Consider the following 16,316-nt stretch of genomic DNA (forward strand, 5'->3'; position numbering starts at 1 on the left):
TTGAAGCTGAAAATCACATCATTGTTTTCATGAAAAGTATGATAGCACAGTTAGGATGTGGGCTCAGTGTCAGGTTTTCAGATTAGAGTCCATCCCAATTTCAATCTCTTTCTCTGAAAAATGGAGTATACGAGAAAATATATCTCAAAGAAATGCTGTCACGATTACTTAAAATTACACTTGTAAAGCAACAAGAAGAGTATTGATATGGCCAGCATGTTTGTCATGAGTATTGTATGATTTTCATTCCATTTCTTCCAGGAAAAACAAACAGACAAGCAAATTAAAGTGAAGATATAAACATTTGAGAAGACAAATTTTTGGAGAAACAATGCAATAACATGATATAAGTGCTTCAGATCTAATGTTGGAAATCTCAGAAATGGCTGTAAGAAAGCTGACCAAAGATAGAACTTCATGGGCTACAAATAAGGAAGAAAAATCAAAAAGGAATGGCTGAGGAGGTTGTTGAAGAGAAACTAACACAAAAACAAATAAAAGAAAAGTCATAGGTGCTTCGAGAGTAGAAGAAATGAAGCTGTGTTTTAGGGGAGACAAGGAACCAGGAGATAAAATTCATAATATTTGCTTTTGGGACCCACCATGTCCACTTAGTTGAGGCTTGTGATGCCTCACAGACAAGGGGCAGCTCGGCTGAGGAGACTTCCCAGGGCCCCCTTCACATCCCTGTTCCTCAGGCTGTAGATGATGGGGTTCAGCATGGGGGTGACCACGGTGTACATCACTGAGGAGGTGGAGCTTCTGTGGGAAGAATTTGTTACAGCAGAACTGAGGTAGACGCCCAGGCTTGTCCCATACAACAAGGAGACTGAAGAGAGGTGAGACCCACAGGTAGAAAATGCTTTATATTTTCCTCTTGCAGAGGAAATTCGCATTATAGAGGAGACAATTTGAGAGTAAGAGAAGAAGATTCCAGTGAGGGGAAACACACCAAGCAGGGCAGTCGCCACATACATGGCGATGTTATTGATGAGAGTGTCGGAGCAGGCTAATTTGATAACCTGAGGCAGTTCACAGAAGAAATGTGGAATTTCAGTACCTATACAGAAGGTCAGCTGCCTCAACAGTAGAATATGAAGCAGGGAGACCCAGAAAATGATAAACCAGCACATCAGAACCAGGAGGCCACAGAGGCGTGGGTTCATGATGACCATGTAGTGCAGCGGGTGGCAGATGGCCACAAACCGGTCATAGGCCATGACAGTCAGGAGGAAATTGTCCAGTAAAACAAAAATCATAAAAAAATACACTTGAGTGAGGCATCCTATGTAGGAGATGTCTTTTCTCTGTGCCTGGATGTTCACCAGCATCTTCGGGACTGTGGTAGAAATGAAGCAGATGTCAACAAAGGACAGGTTGGAGAGGAAGAAATACATGGGAGTGTGGAGGTGGGAGTCAGAGATGATGGTCAAGATGATGAGGAGGTTCCCAAGCACCGTGACCAGGTACATGGACAGAAACACTCCAAAGATAAGGGGTTGAAGTTCAGGATCCTCTGAGAGACCCAGTAGGAGGAATTCTGATACTTCTGTGTGGTTTCCTGCTTCCATGGAGCTGGTGTGTCTGCTGGAGAAGGAGGCAAAGGCAATGTTCAGTGAACACCCAACTGGCGCCTGAGCTAGTCAGCACCTCTTGATTCCACCTTTAGATGGACAAACTTCGCCCTCTGTTGTGTTTTTCAAATGAGAGCGATTCACTAAGTCAAGTGCTAGCCCACTTCTTTTTTAAAGGTTATTATTTAGCCTTTTTGAAATTTAGCAGACATCTCTTTTGTCTCCTACTCATTGGTTCTTATTCCATTTGAGGCTATGGACATAAACCAATTTCTTTTTTGGTATGACCCCACCAAAACAGTTCATGGCATTTAATATCTTTTCTTTGATAATCTCCATACTTTCTTCATTCAAATAGCTCTGATACTTATTAAGATGTGGATTCTCAATTCAAATATCTTTAATTCTATGACTTGATGCTTCCTCAACATGTCATGGTTAACATTCAAGTGACATTTATTTTATTTCTAAAAATGTGGTTACTGTTATTACCTTCTTTGTCAGGTTTAGAAATGTCTTTGGTCACAGTAGGATCTCAATAAATGATAGCTATTATTATCCTTATTATTATGTTCCTTTTATGACAATTATATTTGATGTATAACTCTCCCAAAGTACAGGATAGAGATGGGATTTATCAACTGGGATCTGGAGTCAGACTTCCTAGAATAGAAGTTTGCTCCACCAACTCACTGTTGGTGTTACTTTGAGAAAGTTATTTAATCTCTCTTAGCTGCAGATAGCTCACCTCTACCATGGGAGAAGTAAATATTCCCTACACTGTAAGACTGATGAGAGAATTAAATGACATGATGCTTGTCGTTTTTCTTGTGAATCCTGTGACATACACTGGACACTTGATAAATGTGAGCTTCTTAACATCGCAATAAATCAGTCTTGTGTGGCAATCATTATTAATATTCCTCTTAAACTGAGACAGTCACTGAAGATGGAATTCTGATCATTCTACACACAACAGATCTGTTACCTCTTTTCACTGTCATGCAGCACTTCTAATTAATGTATATGCCTATGGCTACCTGTTTCAGAACCTGCCTGCCAGGTGGATTCTTTCAAGACGAGAGGAAAGTATGTGAACTATAAAGATAAGAGGAGGGAACAAAATCACAAAGCTTTAAAGTAAAACGCAAAATGTGTGTCCTCACGTGCTCATGTGTGCATGTTCGGCAGTGGGAATGTGTTGTACTAAAAACCAGCAGAGTTTATTGCAAAAACATATGGTTGATAGATTTGATTAAAAAATATTCAAAGCTTCTGTAAATCAAATCATCCTAAAATTTTAAAGGACAATTTAAGAAGTGATTATAAATGTCTACATGCTCCATAATAGAAAAAGGTCCCTGTTGTTAATGCGGAGGGAATCCTAATTAATTGAGAGAGAAAAAATCATTGAGGACGAATTTATTTGGGACAGGTGGGTGGAGAAATCTTTTTCTGAAATATGAATATTTGAACTGTGAAAGGAAGGATGGGTAAGCATTAACCAGGGTAAACAAGGAAAAGCCAAGCATCTTGGGCTGAGAGAACAAAATTTATGGTTAACTTGTGGGTCAGAGAGCTTGGGAACGAAAGGACTTGAGAGTCCAGTGAGACAGAGAACAGAGAAGGAGGGTCAGGAGGACAGAGTAGGGGAGGCCCACAAGTCCAGCATCCTGTGCAATTCGTTGATGTGCCTCTCATGTTGATAATTTTATGTTTATTTGTGGGTCAGAGAATGTGACTCTTTTTGCTCACCATTGTCTTTCCAGGGAGTGCCATGGTGCCTGGCACATAGTAGGTGCTCAACACATACAAAGGTTACAAGTATAATAAAGAATGAGACCCAAGTGTCAACTATGACACAAAAAAGAAATCTTAAATCTCACATATGCCTGAATACAGACAAAAAATTCAATAAGAAAGTTAAACTAAATTTCTTCATATCTATACTAAGAGAATAATACATCATGAGTAAGTAATACTTATTCTAGGAATGGGAAACCGGTTTGATACTATGATGTTTGCTAACATAATTCATCACATAAATAGGTCATTGAGGAGAAACCATAACCATAATCACAATAGAAAATGCATTTGAAAAAATGTAACAGTCATCACTGTGGTTAGCACCCAGGCAGGACAGAGCCTTTTCCTAAATGAGGAAACCAAGGACAATTTATAAACCCACGAAAGAATGGTAGTTTTAAAACTACAGCCAACACGATATTCTACATTAAACACTAAAATGTTTGTGTTAAATTCATGAACAGACCAAGGCAGTCTACTCCAATTTCAATCATTAGATATTCTCCTGAACATTTAAAAGACATTGTTAAGATGAGAAAAGGAAATTGGGCTGAGTATGTATCATCAGAAATAATTACTGTAGACAATATTGTGAACACTCAAGTTAAACAACAACAATCAATACAAAATTATTAAGTGCTCTCAGTAAGGCAAACCACTGCAAAAATTGTTAGGAAATAGAAAAATCCAGTCATATTAGGAATAAAGTAGACAATACCTTGTGTATAATAGATCTCCAGTGAGTAGTTAATGAATAAATGATTGGACATAGGAAGTCCAACAGGAGCCTACAATTATGGGAATGAGTAGAGAAGAGGTGGAGAAAACAACTCCAGAAAATAACTCTTATCACAGAAAGTCCATAGACTCCAAAAAGTGAGAGAAGGAAACAGAGAAAGCACTGGAAAGACTTGGCTCAGTGGAAACTAAAGCACCTTCAAAGTACAGAGACTTTACCTTTGTAGACTAAATAAATATGAGACAATCTCAGTCTCATTACTCTAGAGGTAAACCCCAGTGCCCACTATCTCTCTTTTTTCTTACTCCACCAACCCTCGCTGGACACACTGACTCTCTCTGACGGTTATCACTGAAGCTTTCTGTTCTCTGAGGTTTGCCCCTGGGAAGCCCAGTTGGCTTTGCATTTGGCTGGGATCAGAAAATTATCAAAAAGCGGCAACAGAAACATGGTTAAAGTTTCCAGAGTCTCAAGATGTGAATTCTCAGAGCTCCTCATTATATAAATTGTTCTATTGACTTACTTTATTCCAAATAATTAACTTCACTTGGGATACAAAGTTAAGAGAACAGAAATTTTTCAGCCAATGTTGTGTCTGTGCAAGTGGCAAAGGTGGGAAATGAATTTTTTTCATTTGAGGAGAAACTCTTTTTTCTTTGATTCGACTTAAAAATTACAAATTGCCCCCTAAGGAAAGTATAATTTCAACAAGAATCAAACCCAGGAACCAACTTTTGGTGATGTTCCCATGTAGAATCTCAGGAGATTTTATGAATCCCTTTGTGTCCACAATGTCATGGAGGCAAAGAGATCCCTCTAAAGAAAGGGAGCATAGCTAATAGTTTTGGTTTTGTTGAAAGGACTCACCAAGTGAGGACTGATATATCCCTTGACATTTGCTGGTGACATAGAGGCCTTCATTGATATTAGGGAGGGCTCCATTTATTACTTCTAAATAGAGGGGCAGGACAGAAATAATCCAGGTAGAGTGGGTTGAAGAGTGAATATTGAGACAACTTAGGTGACAAATATAAATCATATAGGAAGTTTGTTAGAGAAAGGGAGGACAAGGTTAAAACGCAATCTAAAGAGAGTAACAAATATGAGAGAGTTCAGAAATTTTCATGATGGAAAATAAGAGAAAACATTTAATTTCAAAGAGAATGATCATATTTCATGCAGCCATTTGAATAGACATAATTCTCAGGATGCTGTATACACTATAAATCAAAGAATCATAATGTGCTGTGTCTCTAATTTAGAGAATACTTGAATCCATAAACCAAGAGTTGGAAGTAGAAGCAGCTCCATCTAACATCACTCCCATGAGCCACTTGGGGAGTTTTTGCTTCAGGTCTCCACAAATCTGGCCTCTGCAGGTTTAGAAATTTGACTTCTTAAGGCGTTACACTTTCAGAGACATGGCCAAAGTCCCATTAAACTTCAAGCTGTGCTGCTGCCTGGCACTTCAGGTCCCTCATGCCACTAAGAGGAGTCACCATCCTGGCAGGTGTAATTGACCATGCTCATCAATGTAATTGTGTGACCATGGCAATGGACATGCACTCGTACCCTGCTGTGCTCAGTCAGTGACTGGGAGCAGTCCAGGAACAACCTCAGTGCAAACGCAGCACAGGATGCAGATGGCTATTGGTCAGTTATGCTCTCACAGCAAGAGATCTGAGTGGTGTTGAGCTTGAGTGAGGCAGCTTCCTTTAGCTGATGGCAATTCTCAAAGAGGGCTGAGGGCTGAGGGCTGTCAGATGGCTGCAGCCCCTGCACCTGGAAGAATAACCCCTTAATCCTGAAGGAGAATCTGGGTAATGCAGCACAACATTCACAAGAGTCCATCCCTTGGGACATTTGCATCAAATTTTTGATGGAAAAATAATTGACATATAACTTTGTTATTTTCACATGTACAACAAAATGATGCAATATTTGTATATGTTGGGAAATTATCACCACAATATAACAATACAGTCTATATAACATCCATCACCACAAGTAATTACAAGTTTTTTTCTTGTGATGAGAACTTTTAAAATCTACTTTCTTAGCAACGTTCAAATATACAATACCGTACTACTAAGTTTAGTCACCCTTCCGTACTTTACATCCCATAACTTATTTTATAATAGGACTTTGTACTGTGGGAGATCAAAATTTGGCCACCCTGAAATATGTCTCTTTACATTGATTATGTTCTCTGTCGGACATTTGACCTCGCCCACTAACCACCTAAAGGAATTTAACTCTGGGTATGGAGAGACTGGCAGGGTCCTGGCTAAGCCCATTCTTCTGAAAGTTCTGTTTACCAAACATTTACATTTGTAAAGGTATCTCCCTCTCTGTACTGGGAAGGGCGGGGGATGGACTTATCTGTAAAAACTAATCAGTATGGAAGGAGAAGACTTAAATCTACATACTCTTGATTACACTGATTTGTGTATCTCTGGCCACATACTCTATAGGTGGCCGTGCAAAGAATTGTCTGACAAACATTTACATTTCCCTCTCCATGTGAATTGTCTTCTTCCTCTCTGAAATCCCAAACCTCCCACACCCAACATCCTCCTTTGTCTTTAGCTGAAGATGGTATTTAAGATGAGAATTGCCACTATTCTGTTGAGAAACTCAGTTTCCCTGGTTTCTCCCATGTATTCATGTTATTAAACTTGGTATTATTTTATCCTGCTAGCCTGTCTTTTAATTATTTGGCCAGCCAAAAGAACCTTAAGGGAAAAGGTGGAGGGGGATTCTCCCTCTTCCCTGACAGTACCTTTTGTTGACCTTCACCCATTCTCCCCCACCTTTGTGACCACCATCTCATCTCTGTATCTGTAAGTTTGCTTTTTGCTTGTTTGATTGTTTGTTTATTTTTAATCCTGTCTTGATCAGTATGTTAAAGAATAATACACAATGGCCAATAATGTTCATCCTAAGAATGTAAATATGCTTTAACTTTAGGAAATCTATTTACATTCACTTATAATACATATTTACATTCACTTACATTCATAAATAAATCAATACAAAAGCTGAATGTTTAAAAGGAATCAAAATGTATTTGATAATTTTAACCACTGTTGCTGCAAATGGGGGGGTATATGTGTGTGTGTGGATGCAGGCTCTCAAAAAAGGAAAATAAGAATATATCTTTCAAATGATGAATAATGTGCATTTTTCAATGGGAGATAATGTCCCTTTGAATGTAGAAGCATTCAGAAATGACAACTAATGTACATGCAACTACTGCTGCTATGAACCATATTTAATATTATTCTAAACATTCAAGTAAATGCATAAGATGAAAAAAGAAAGAGACATAAGCATTGTGAAGTAAAAGAGAAATGTATGGTTATTTGTAGGTAAGATTTTCGAGGTGGAGAGGTCTCAAATCTCTGAACATGCAGCTCCATGTTGGTCCTTCATCATGCATTTCAACAAATACCCCAGGACAGTCGTTTTCAAATTTTAGCCATGGGTAAGATCCATGTGGATGGCTTACTAAACACAAATGGCTGGGCCTGTCCCTGGAGTTTCTGATTTAGTAGATCTGGGATGAAGGACAAGAATTTGCACGCCTATCAAGCTCCCAAGTGATGCTGATGCTCCTGGTCTGGAGACATTTTGAGACACACTTGTTTGTGTCCATTGTAATCTGACCTAATAAAAGATTTCCTCCACTGTTTACATCTCCCCTCCTGCACCCCACCCCCAGCCTTTACTAGGATACATTGACTCTTTCATATGGCATCATGGAAACCTGTAGGGACCTTGTTCTTTCTGCTACAATAACTTTTCCCAGAAAGTACTGGGAGATGTTCCAGGGAGGGAATTCATAACTTATATCTCTGGGAGGCCCAATATGGTTTCCCTTGGGGACAATGGAACATTATTTAAAGTTTCCAGGGTTTTGGGAGTTGAATTCTCAGACATCCTCATTAAATAAATTGTTCTATTTTCCTTCTACTCTTTAAACAGTTAAGCTCCCTTGGGGTAGAAAGAGAATAACAGAAATAAATCTTTCTGCCACTTCCCTTTCCCTGAAGATAGCTGTGGAGAGAGATGAATTTCTTTCTTCCAATTATTCCTTCTAGTCTGGTACATTTAAAATTTGCAGTCAACAAGATCATTCTCCTGGAGATTAAAAAAGTTCCTTCATCTTCCTTCAAAGAAATCTCCCAGGGTTCCTTAACGTACTGCCCTAATTCTTGCCTCCTCTTCACAGGATGTAATTTCAAAGTTAAGAGTTTCTCCCTGAGGGACATGTTAATGTTACAAGAAGCCCAATGGACCTGACCCTCAGAATCCCGTTGTCACAAAAATGAAATGCATGAGAAAGGTCTCTATTTCCACAAGGAGAATGTAACCATTAGTGATGTTGCTACTGAAAAATCAAGCATTTTCAAGAATGGAAATATCCCTGGGAATTTATTGGAAATATCAGAAGAGGTTACTGCAGACCTCAGGGAGAGCAAACGTGACGGAGGTAGGAACACTCCAGAAGAATTTGTTGAAGAGAGAGTGAACAGAGTGGAAATGGAAGTGACAAGTATAGACCAAATTCTCCGAAAGTTTGAAGCAATACTCAACGGGAAGTATGGCTCTATATGTGAGTTTCATCTTCACCAAATGATGTGAGAATGTGGAACTTCCCATGACATTGGAAACTATAACATTGCACACAGACATTGGAATATGCAGGATAAAGAAAGGATAAGGGACAGCATAATTTCCCCTAAAAGTTAGGAATAGATGAGAATCACTGTTCAGATGGAAGTTTTTAAGAGGCAGTCATTAATAAAATAATTATACAAATAATCATTTAATTACAATGGTGGCTAATGCTGTGATGGATGGCATTGTGTCCAATGAGAGCATATACCAAGTGGGACCCTATAACTGAGAATGAAGGATCGTAGGTAGGATTCAGCCAAGCATCAGCTTGTCTTTCTAGCTCCTGACTCTCTCAACAGGAACTTCTCCCTCTTTCTGTACAGTTGCTTGATTTATGCTGCCACCCATGGAGACTGATGATCACCAGACCAATATATCTGTCCTCTGACATAATATTACCAATTGGATGTTCTGTTCACACTTCACCTCAACTTTTCCAAGATTCAACTGATATTTTATTCTCCCTAAAATATTGCTCTTCCTTTTATTCCCATGCTGTGAAATCTACCACCATCAACTCTGGCACCCATGGAATTGATCTACTCCTGTTGTTCTCAATCAGGCTGATTTTGCCCCCTACAGGACAACTGGCAATGTCTGGAGACATTTCTGGTTATCACAGCTCAGTGCTGGCATCTAGTGTATAGATGACAGGGATCTATTAAAAATCCTCCCATATACAAGACAGCCCCTCACAACAAAGAATTATGTAGACCAAAATGTCGATATTGTAGTGGGTTAGAAATCTTCATAAAGACTGTTGAGCACTAATGTCAAAATTTTTATCCAAAAATTCCCAACCATTGTTTATTATTTTATAATGATAGCAGAAATATTATATGAAAGACCTCACAATCTTTTTCCATTTTTTTGTGCTACTTCATCTTTTTTATTGTAGTTAAATTTATATAACATAAAATGTATGATTCCAAGCATCTTTAAGTCTACGATTCTGTACCATTGGCATTAAGTACATTCACATTGATGGGCAACCATTGCCACCATCTACTTCAACAAATTTTTCATTTTCCCAAACTGAAACTCTATCCCCTTTAAGCACTAACTTCCCATCCTCCTCCCCCAACTCCTGACACTCACCATTCTACTTTCTCTCTCTATGAATTTGACTACTCTTGGTACTTCATATGAGTGGAATCATATAATATTTATCCAGTTAAAATATTTCAATTTTCACATTTCAAAACCTAAACTTCTGATGTCCCCTTTGTCTCCCAAATTTGTTCCATTCACAGCCCGCCCTGTCTCAATGGATGCAATTCCATTCTTGCAGTTGTTCAGGCTCCAAACCCTGGAGACATTCTTATTTCCTTTCTCACTCTCACACTCACATCCTTGCCAGGCAACAAATCATCTTGTCTCTGCCTTCAAAATATGGCCCAGCTGACTACTTATCACTATCTCTTGGGTCCTGGCAACTTATGTCTCACTGTGCTTGCTGCAGTCAGCTTCAACCAGTATTCCTCACACCCTACAATCCATTCTCAAACCAGCAGCTAGAATGACCTTTTAAAATCTTAATCATATCATGTATCTCCTTAAATTCCTGCAATGACTGCATATGTTAGGCAGAATAAATGAAAGCAAATGTCCTTTAATGGCAGAGACAGCCTCACATGATCAGCCCCTGATACCTGTCCTCTACTACTGTGATCTCCCTCACTCTCTCTTCTCCAGCCACATTCCCCTTGGCCACTGCCCACTTCAGGGCCTTTGCATTTACCTACCCTCTGCCTGGGGCACTCTTTCCTCAGATATGCACTCACTTAAGTCATTCCTTGTCTTCCCAAATGTAACTTTCTCAATGAGGTTTATTAGACCATCTTTTATAACATGACCACCTGCCCTCTGCACACTCCTGATCCCTTTACCCTGTGGAGTTGAGCCTACACTAATGACTGACACATAGTAAATACTCATTAAAAATTAGTTTGATAAATTCAATAAACAAATATCGTTCTGAAGGGGCTGTCAGTGACATTGCCTCCTGACCACAGCTGATTGGTCCAAGGTGGGAAGGGGACATGATTGTGTCAATTAGAATCCCTTTATGAGAGATTTTTTTACACAAGAAGAGCTAAAATAAATCCAGTTCCTCTTTAGTAGTGACACTGTGAGGTGTGAGTTGTGAGAGCTTTGTTGGTTTCTGTGTCTGTTTCCATGGGGTAATAGCTAGTCTGAGAAAATAAAGCTGATAATCTGAAAGGAAATCCTCAGAGTGTTTGAGCCCCTGTGTCCAGTGTCCAGTGGAGCCTCTGCTCAGTTTTCATTAGATGAATCAGGAAATTCTCTTCCATCATCTACCAGCAAAACAGACCTGTCTGTGCAGCCTTATCTTTACATGAGCCAGGATCACGGGATGATCATGCCCAACAAAAATCAACACAGAGTGTCATGATAGACCCTCTACCTTCTCAGCTCAAGGCTTATCAATCAATTGTTGGCAAATTCTAACACACACAGATATCTTGAAGTAGGTTGAATAATAGCCTCCAAAAGATGTCCTTATACTAATCTCTAGAACCTGTGATTGTGTTACCACAGATGGCGTAAGGCCCTTTGTAAATATGATTAAGATAAGAATCTTGAGAAGGGAAAACCCTCCTGAACCATCTGGTTGGGCTCAACATAATACAAATATCCTTAGAAGAAGAAGGCAGCAGGGCTAGAGTGAGATTTGAAAACACTAAACTGTTGACTTTGAATGGAGGGAGGGGCCATGAGCCAATGAATGCAGGGGCCTCTAGAACTTGGAAAAGGCAAGGAAGCAGATTCTCCTCTAGAGTCTCCAGAAGGAAAACAGGCTTGCTTCTACATTTTAGATTCCTGACCTGAAGAATTGCAAAATAATAAATTTGTGTCCTTTAGGCACCGGGCTTATGGCAATTTGTTTACAGCATCATTAGGTAACTAATACATCTTTCCTCCAAAATCTACCCACCTCATTGCTGCTGGCTTAGGTCAGGTCCACATCACCTCTACCCTGGACTGTTTCCACAGCCTCCTCCTGCTCCCTCTTCCCCCAATTTTCTCCACTCAGAAAAATCCTAAAGTCATCATATTATATGTATAATTATAGCATGGCTCTGCTGCTCAACGGCTTATAAAATCCTTAGTATGTCAAACTATACTCTCAATGATCTGTCCTCCAACTACATATCCAATCTTCTTTCTAATATCTCAGTTATAAATTCCATATATCTTCCTGATATGCCTCACTCTTGAGTGTCACCCAAGCCTACTCTCTAGTTAAATTTCTCCTCATTATTTGTTGTCCAACATTTACATATTCTCCTATTAGAAGTTTTTCCTGATAAGCAGGTGTCAGCAAAGATGTGGAAAAACTGGTAACTTCATGCTTTCCTGGTGGGAATGTAAATTGGTGTAGTCAGTTGGGAAAATAGTTTCTCATTTTCTTAAAAGTTAAGCATAAATTTACCAAATAGCCCAATAATTGAACTCCTAAGCATCTATGCAAGAGGAATGAAAATGCATGTCAATACAGAGACACATACACAAATAATCATAGCAGCATTATTTATAATAACCTCAAGCTGGAAATATCCATATGTCCATCAACTGGTAACTGGATAAGCAAAATGTGGTATATACATACAATAGAATACTATTCTGTGATTAAAAGGAATAAAGTATTGATACATACTTCCACACAGATGAGCCTCAAAAACACTGGTAACTAGAAGAAGTTTGATACGAAAGATCGCATATTGTATGATTCCATTTATTTAGAAACAACAAATTTACAGAGATAGAAAGTGATAAGTGGTTTCCTAGGGCTGAGGTGGGAGTGGGGATTAACTGGGAAAAATGGACACATGGGTAATTTTTGAGATGATAGACATTCTAAAACTGGTTTGTGGTAATACTTGCATAACTCTATAAATTTGCTAAAATCATTGAATTTACATTATCATGGGTGAATTTCACGTATGTAAATTATGCCTCAATAAAAATGTTAAAAATTAAATATTTAAAGAGTCTTTCCTGGAATAACTCAAGGTGAGTTGAAAACTTTTACCTTTCTTTTCCATGGGATCTGTTACACACCAGTTTTATTATGGACACTCCTTTGTATTGCAATCATTTGTACCTCTCTGGTCTCCTTGTCAATTGTACACAGTAGACAATAAATACATGTTGGGTTAAACTTAATGGAATCAAAGTGAATTGAAGCCACAGCAAATAAGCCTTTTTTCTCTAACAAATTATGATTTTTGAGTAATTTTGCAGTTCTTACTATGTCTCCAATAATTACTTTCTTTGTTTGTCTCAAAGTCACTACATCCTTTCATGATATTACCTTGATACATCACAGTCTTTATCACTTGTGTTAGTTTTGGTTCCTGCAGAAGTAGACGCTGAGCCAAGGCATTTGTTTGCCAGTATTTTTATTGGAAGAAGCAAGGAACATGGATGGGAGACAGGAGAAGTAAACACAGGGAAGAAAACACATCCAATAAAACTTGCATTAAGTCAGCTACCAGAGGAAATAAGCACAGTTTTCATCTCATGGGAAAATTCTGGAAAATGGTACAAACTTCAAACCTCAGAATTATCCCAGCTAAAGGATAAAGGAGGTAGCATACCCCACACATCTCCCTCAAGGGCTGTCTCTGATGAGGCATAATTCCCTGTCACTTCTGCCACCACATATTGGGCATAGTAGGTTCTAGTTGGTGCCGGCCATTGGCAGTCATGCCAGGGAATGTGGGAGGAATGTGGACAGGATCCACCACTCCATCCTTCCCTGCAGACTGCATTCTATCACCCTTCTTCTCAAAAAGTGAGCTAAGTTGTCAACACCTTCCACATGTGTGTAACTACCAATCCTGATGGCATCTCCTGAGAGTCCAGGAAAAAAATCAAACCCGGTAAGACAACAACTCTGATTCTATTATATATTCATTACTACATGTTGTAGGATCTTAGAGGGTATATATCAAAATTGTAGTAATGGGAAATAAAGGTCAAATAAAGGGAGGAACGAAATGAAGAAAGAAAGGAAAGATCACAAAAAATGAAGGAACATCTCAGAGTTATTCTAGGTGGCTTATGCCTATGAGTCATCTGAATAAACCAGCTTTTCAATCAATATCCCTATTTTGAAGTTGAAAATCACATCACTGTTCTTATAAAAAGTAGAATAGCAAAGTCAGTGTCAGCTGGTCATGTTAGAGTTCAACTCAATCTCCATCTCTTCTTTTGAAAAGTGAGATGAATGAGAGAAAATATCTCAAAGAGATCTTTTCAAGATGAAATAAAGTCATACATATGAAGAAACAAGCACAGTTCTGATGTGGTAAGTACTTGTTATGACTACTGAATAATGTTCATTCCACTTGTTATGGAAAAACAAGCCCACAACCAAATGAAGGTGAAGAACATCAGCGTTTGAAAGAAAACACATCAGCACTTGGTAGGATAAGTGTTTTCAATCTAAGGTTAGAAATCTTAAGAAGGGCTGCAAGACAGCTGACCAAACATGGAACTTTAATGGACAATTCATAGGCAAGAAAAATCAAAAAGCAATTACTGAGGAATTTGGTGTGAAGAATTTAATACAAAAAAAAAAAAAATGAAGTCATGGAGTGTGGAGAACTGAAAAAATCAAGCACGTCTTTTGGGGGAGAAAAAGAACCAGGAGATTCAATCTGCAACAATTGCCTTTAGAACCCACAGTGTCTGAGGCCGGTAACTCATGACAGACAAGAGGCTTCTCAGCTGAGGAGACTTGCCAGGGTCTCCTTCACATTCTTGTTCCTCAGGCTATAGATGAAGGGGTTCAGGACGAGGGTGACCACAGTGAACATCACTGAGGGGATCAAGCTTCTCTGGGAAGATTGGATCAGAGCAAAACTGAGGGAGACCCCCAGGCCTGTCCCAAAGAACAAGGACAATGCAGAGAGGTGAAACCCACAGGTGGAAAATGCTTTATACTTGCGCTCAGCGGAGGCCATCTTCCTTAAGGAGGAGACAATCTGTGAGTAAGAAAAGAGGATCCCAGTCAGAGGAAACACAAAAATAGGGCAGTGGCCACATACAACAAGACGTTATTGGGCCGGCCCCGTGGCTTAGCGGTTAAGTGCGCGCGCTCTGATGCTGGCGGCCTGGGTTCGGATCCCGGGCGCGCACCGACGCACCGCTTCTCCAGCCGTGCTGAGGCCGAGTCCCACGTGCAGCAGCTGGAAGGGTGTGCAACTATGACGTACAACTATCTACTGGGGCTTTGGGGGGATAAATAAATAAATAAACTTAAAAAAAAAAAAAAAGACGTTATTGATGAGGGTGTCACAGCAGGCTAATTTGAGAACCTGAGCCATTTCACAGAAGAAATGTGGGATTTCAGTGCCTATACAGAAGGTCAGCTGCACCATCAGTAGAATATAAAACAGAGAGAGAGATAAAATGATGAACCAAGACATCAGAACCAAGAACACAGAGGCGTAGGTTCATGATTACCATGTAGTGCAGTGGGTGGCAGATGGCCACAGACTGGTCATAGACCATCACAGTCAGGAGGGAATTGTCCATTCCACCAAAAAACATAAAAAAATACACTTGAGTGAGTCATCCTATGTAGGAGATGTCTTTGCTTTGTACTTGGATGTTCGCTAGCATCTTCAGGCTGGTGGTAATGATGAAACAGATGTCAACACAGCACAGGCTGAAGAGGAAGAACTACATGGGGGTGTGGAGGTGGGAGACAGAGCTGATGGCCAAGATAACGAGCAGGTTCCTGAGCGTGGAGATAAAACACATTGACAGGAACACTCCAAAGAGCAGGGGTTGCAATTCAGGGTCCTCTGAGAGACCCAGGAGGAGGAATTCTGATACTTCAGCATTGTGTCTTGATTCTGTGTAGCTGATGTATCTGCCAGAGGAGGAGGCAAAAGCAATATTCAATTAACACCCAACTAGAACCTGAGCTAGACATTACCTTTTGATTCCACATTTGCATGGACATTCTTCATCTGCTCTTAGTCCTTCTAATGACAGTGATTCACTCAGACAAGTGGTAGCCCCTTTCCATTTTAAAAGTGTGTAATCCTCCAGACTTCCTTTAATTTAGCAGAAATCTCTCTGTCTCTCTCTTTTTGTCTCCTACTCACTGGTTCTAATTCTGTTATTCAGATCTCTGGACATAATCCAGTTTCTTCTTTGAAATGACTCTTCCAAAATAACTAAAGATATTGAAGGTGTTTTCCTTGATAATCTTCATACTTCCTTTGTTCTAATAACTCTAAAATAGTGATTAAGGCACATGGTTTTAACCCAAACAACCTTAATTCTGTGACCTGATGCTTCCTATTGATGTCACAGTTAACCCTCATGTGTCTTATTTTTTTTCTTTGTAAAAGTATGGTTACTGCTATTACTTTTTTTGTGAGGTTTAGAAATAGCTTTCTGCAAAGTAGGAGTTTTCCTACTCAATAAATGATAGCTATTATTATCATTATTAATCTGTTCCTTGTGTG

At 39.3% G+C, this 16,316-nt stretch overlaps 1 protein-coding gene across 1 annotated transcript; it reads right to left on the reverse strand.

Moving 5' to 3' along the window:
- Window positions 1-632: 632 nt before the first annotated feature.
- Window positions 633-1,571, reverse strand: LOC131394618 (olfactory receptor 7D4-like). Its single transcript, XM_058526006.1, has one exon. The coding sequence runs from the start codon at window positions 1,569-1,571 to the stop codon at window positions 633-635; it is 939 nt and encodes a 312-aa protein (XP_058381989.1).
- Between the last annotated feature and the right edge of the window lie 14,745 nt (window positions 1,572-16,316).

The sequence above is a fragment of the Diceros bicornis genome, chromosome 30 (assembly GCF_020826845.1).
Source record: "Diceros bicornis minor isolate mBicDic1 chromosome 30, mDicBic1.mat.cur, whole genome shotgun sequence".
Lineage (NCBI taxonomy): Eukaryota > Metazoa > Chordata > Mammalia > Perissodactyla > Rhinocerotidae > Diceros > Diceros bicornis.

Excerpts from the sequence above, each read along its gene's own strand:
- LOC131394618 (XM_058526006.1), bottom strand. The coding sequence starts at position 1,571 with ATGGAAGCAGGAAACCACACAGAAGTATCAGAATTCCTCCTACTGGGT.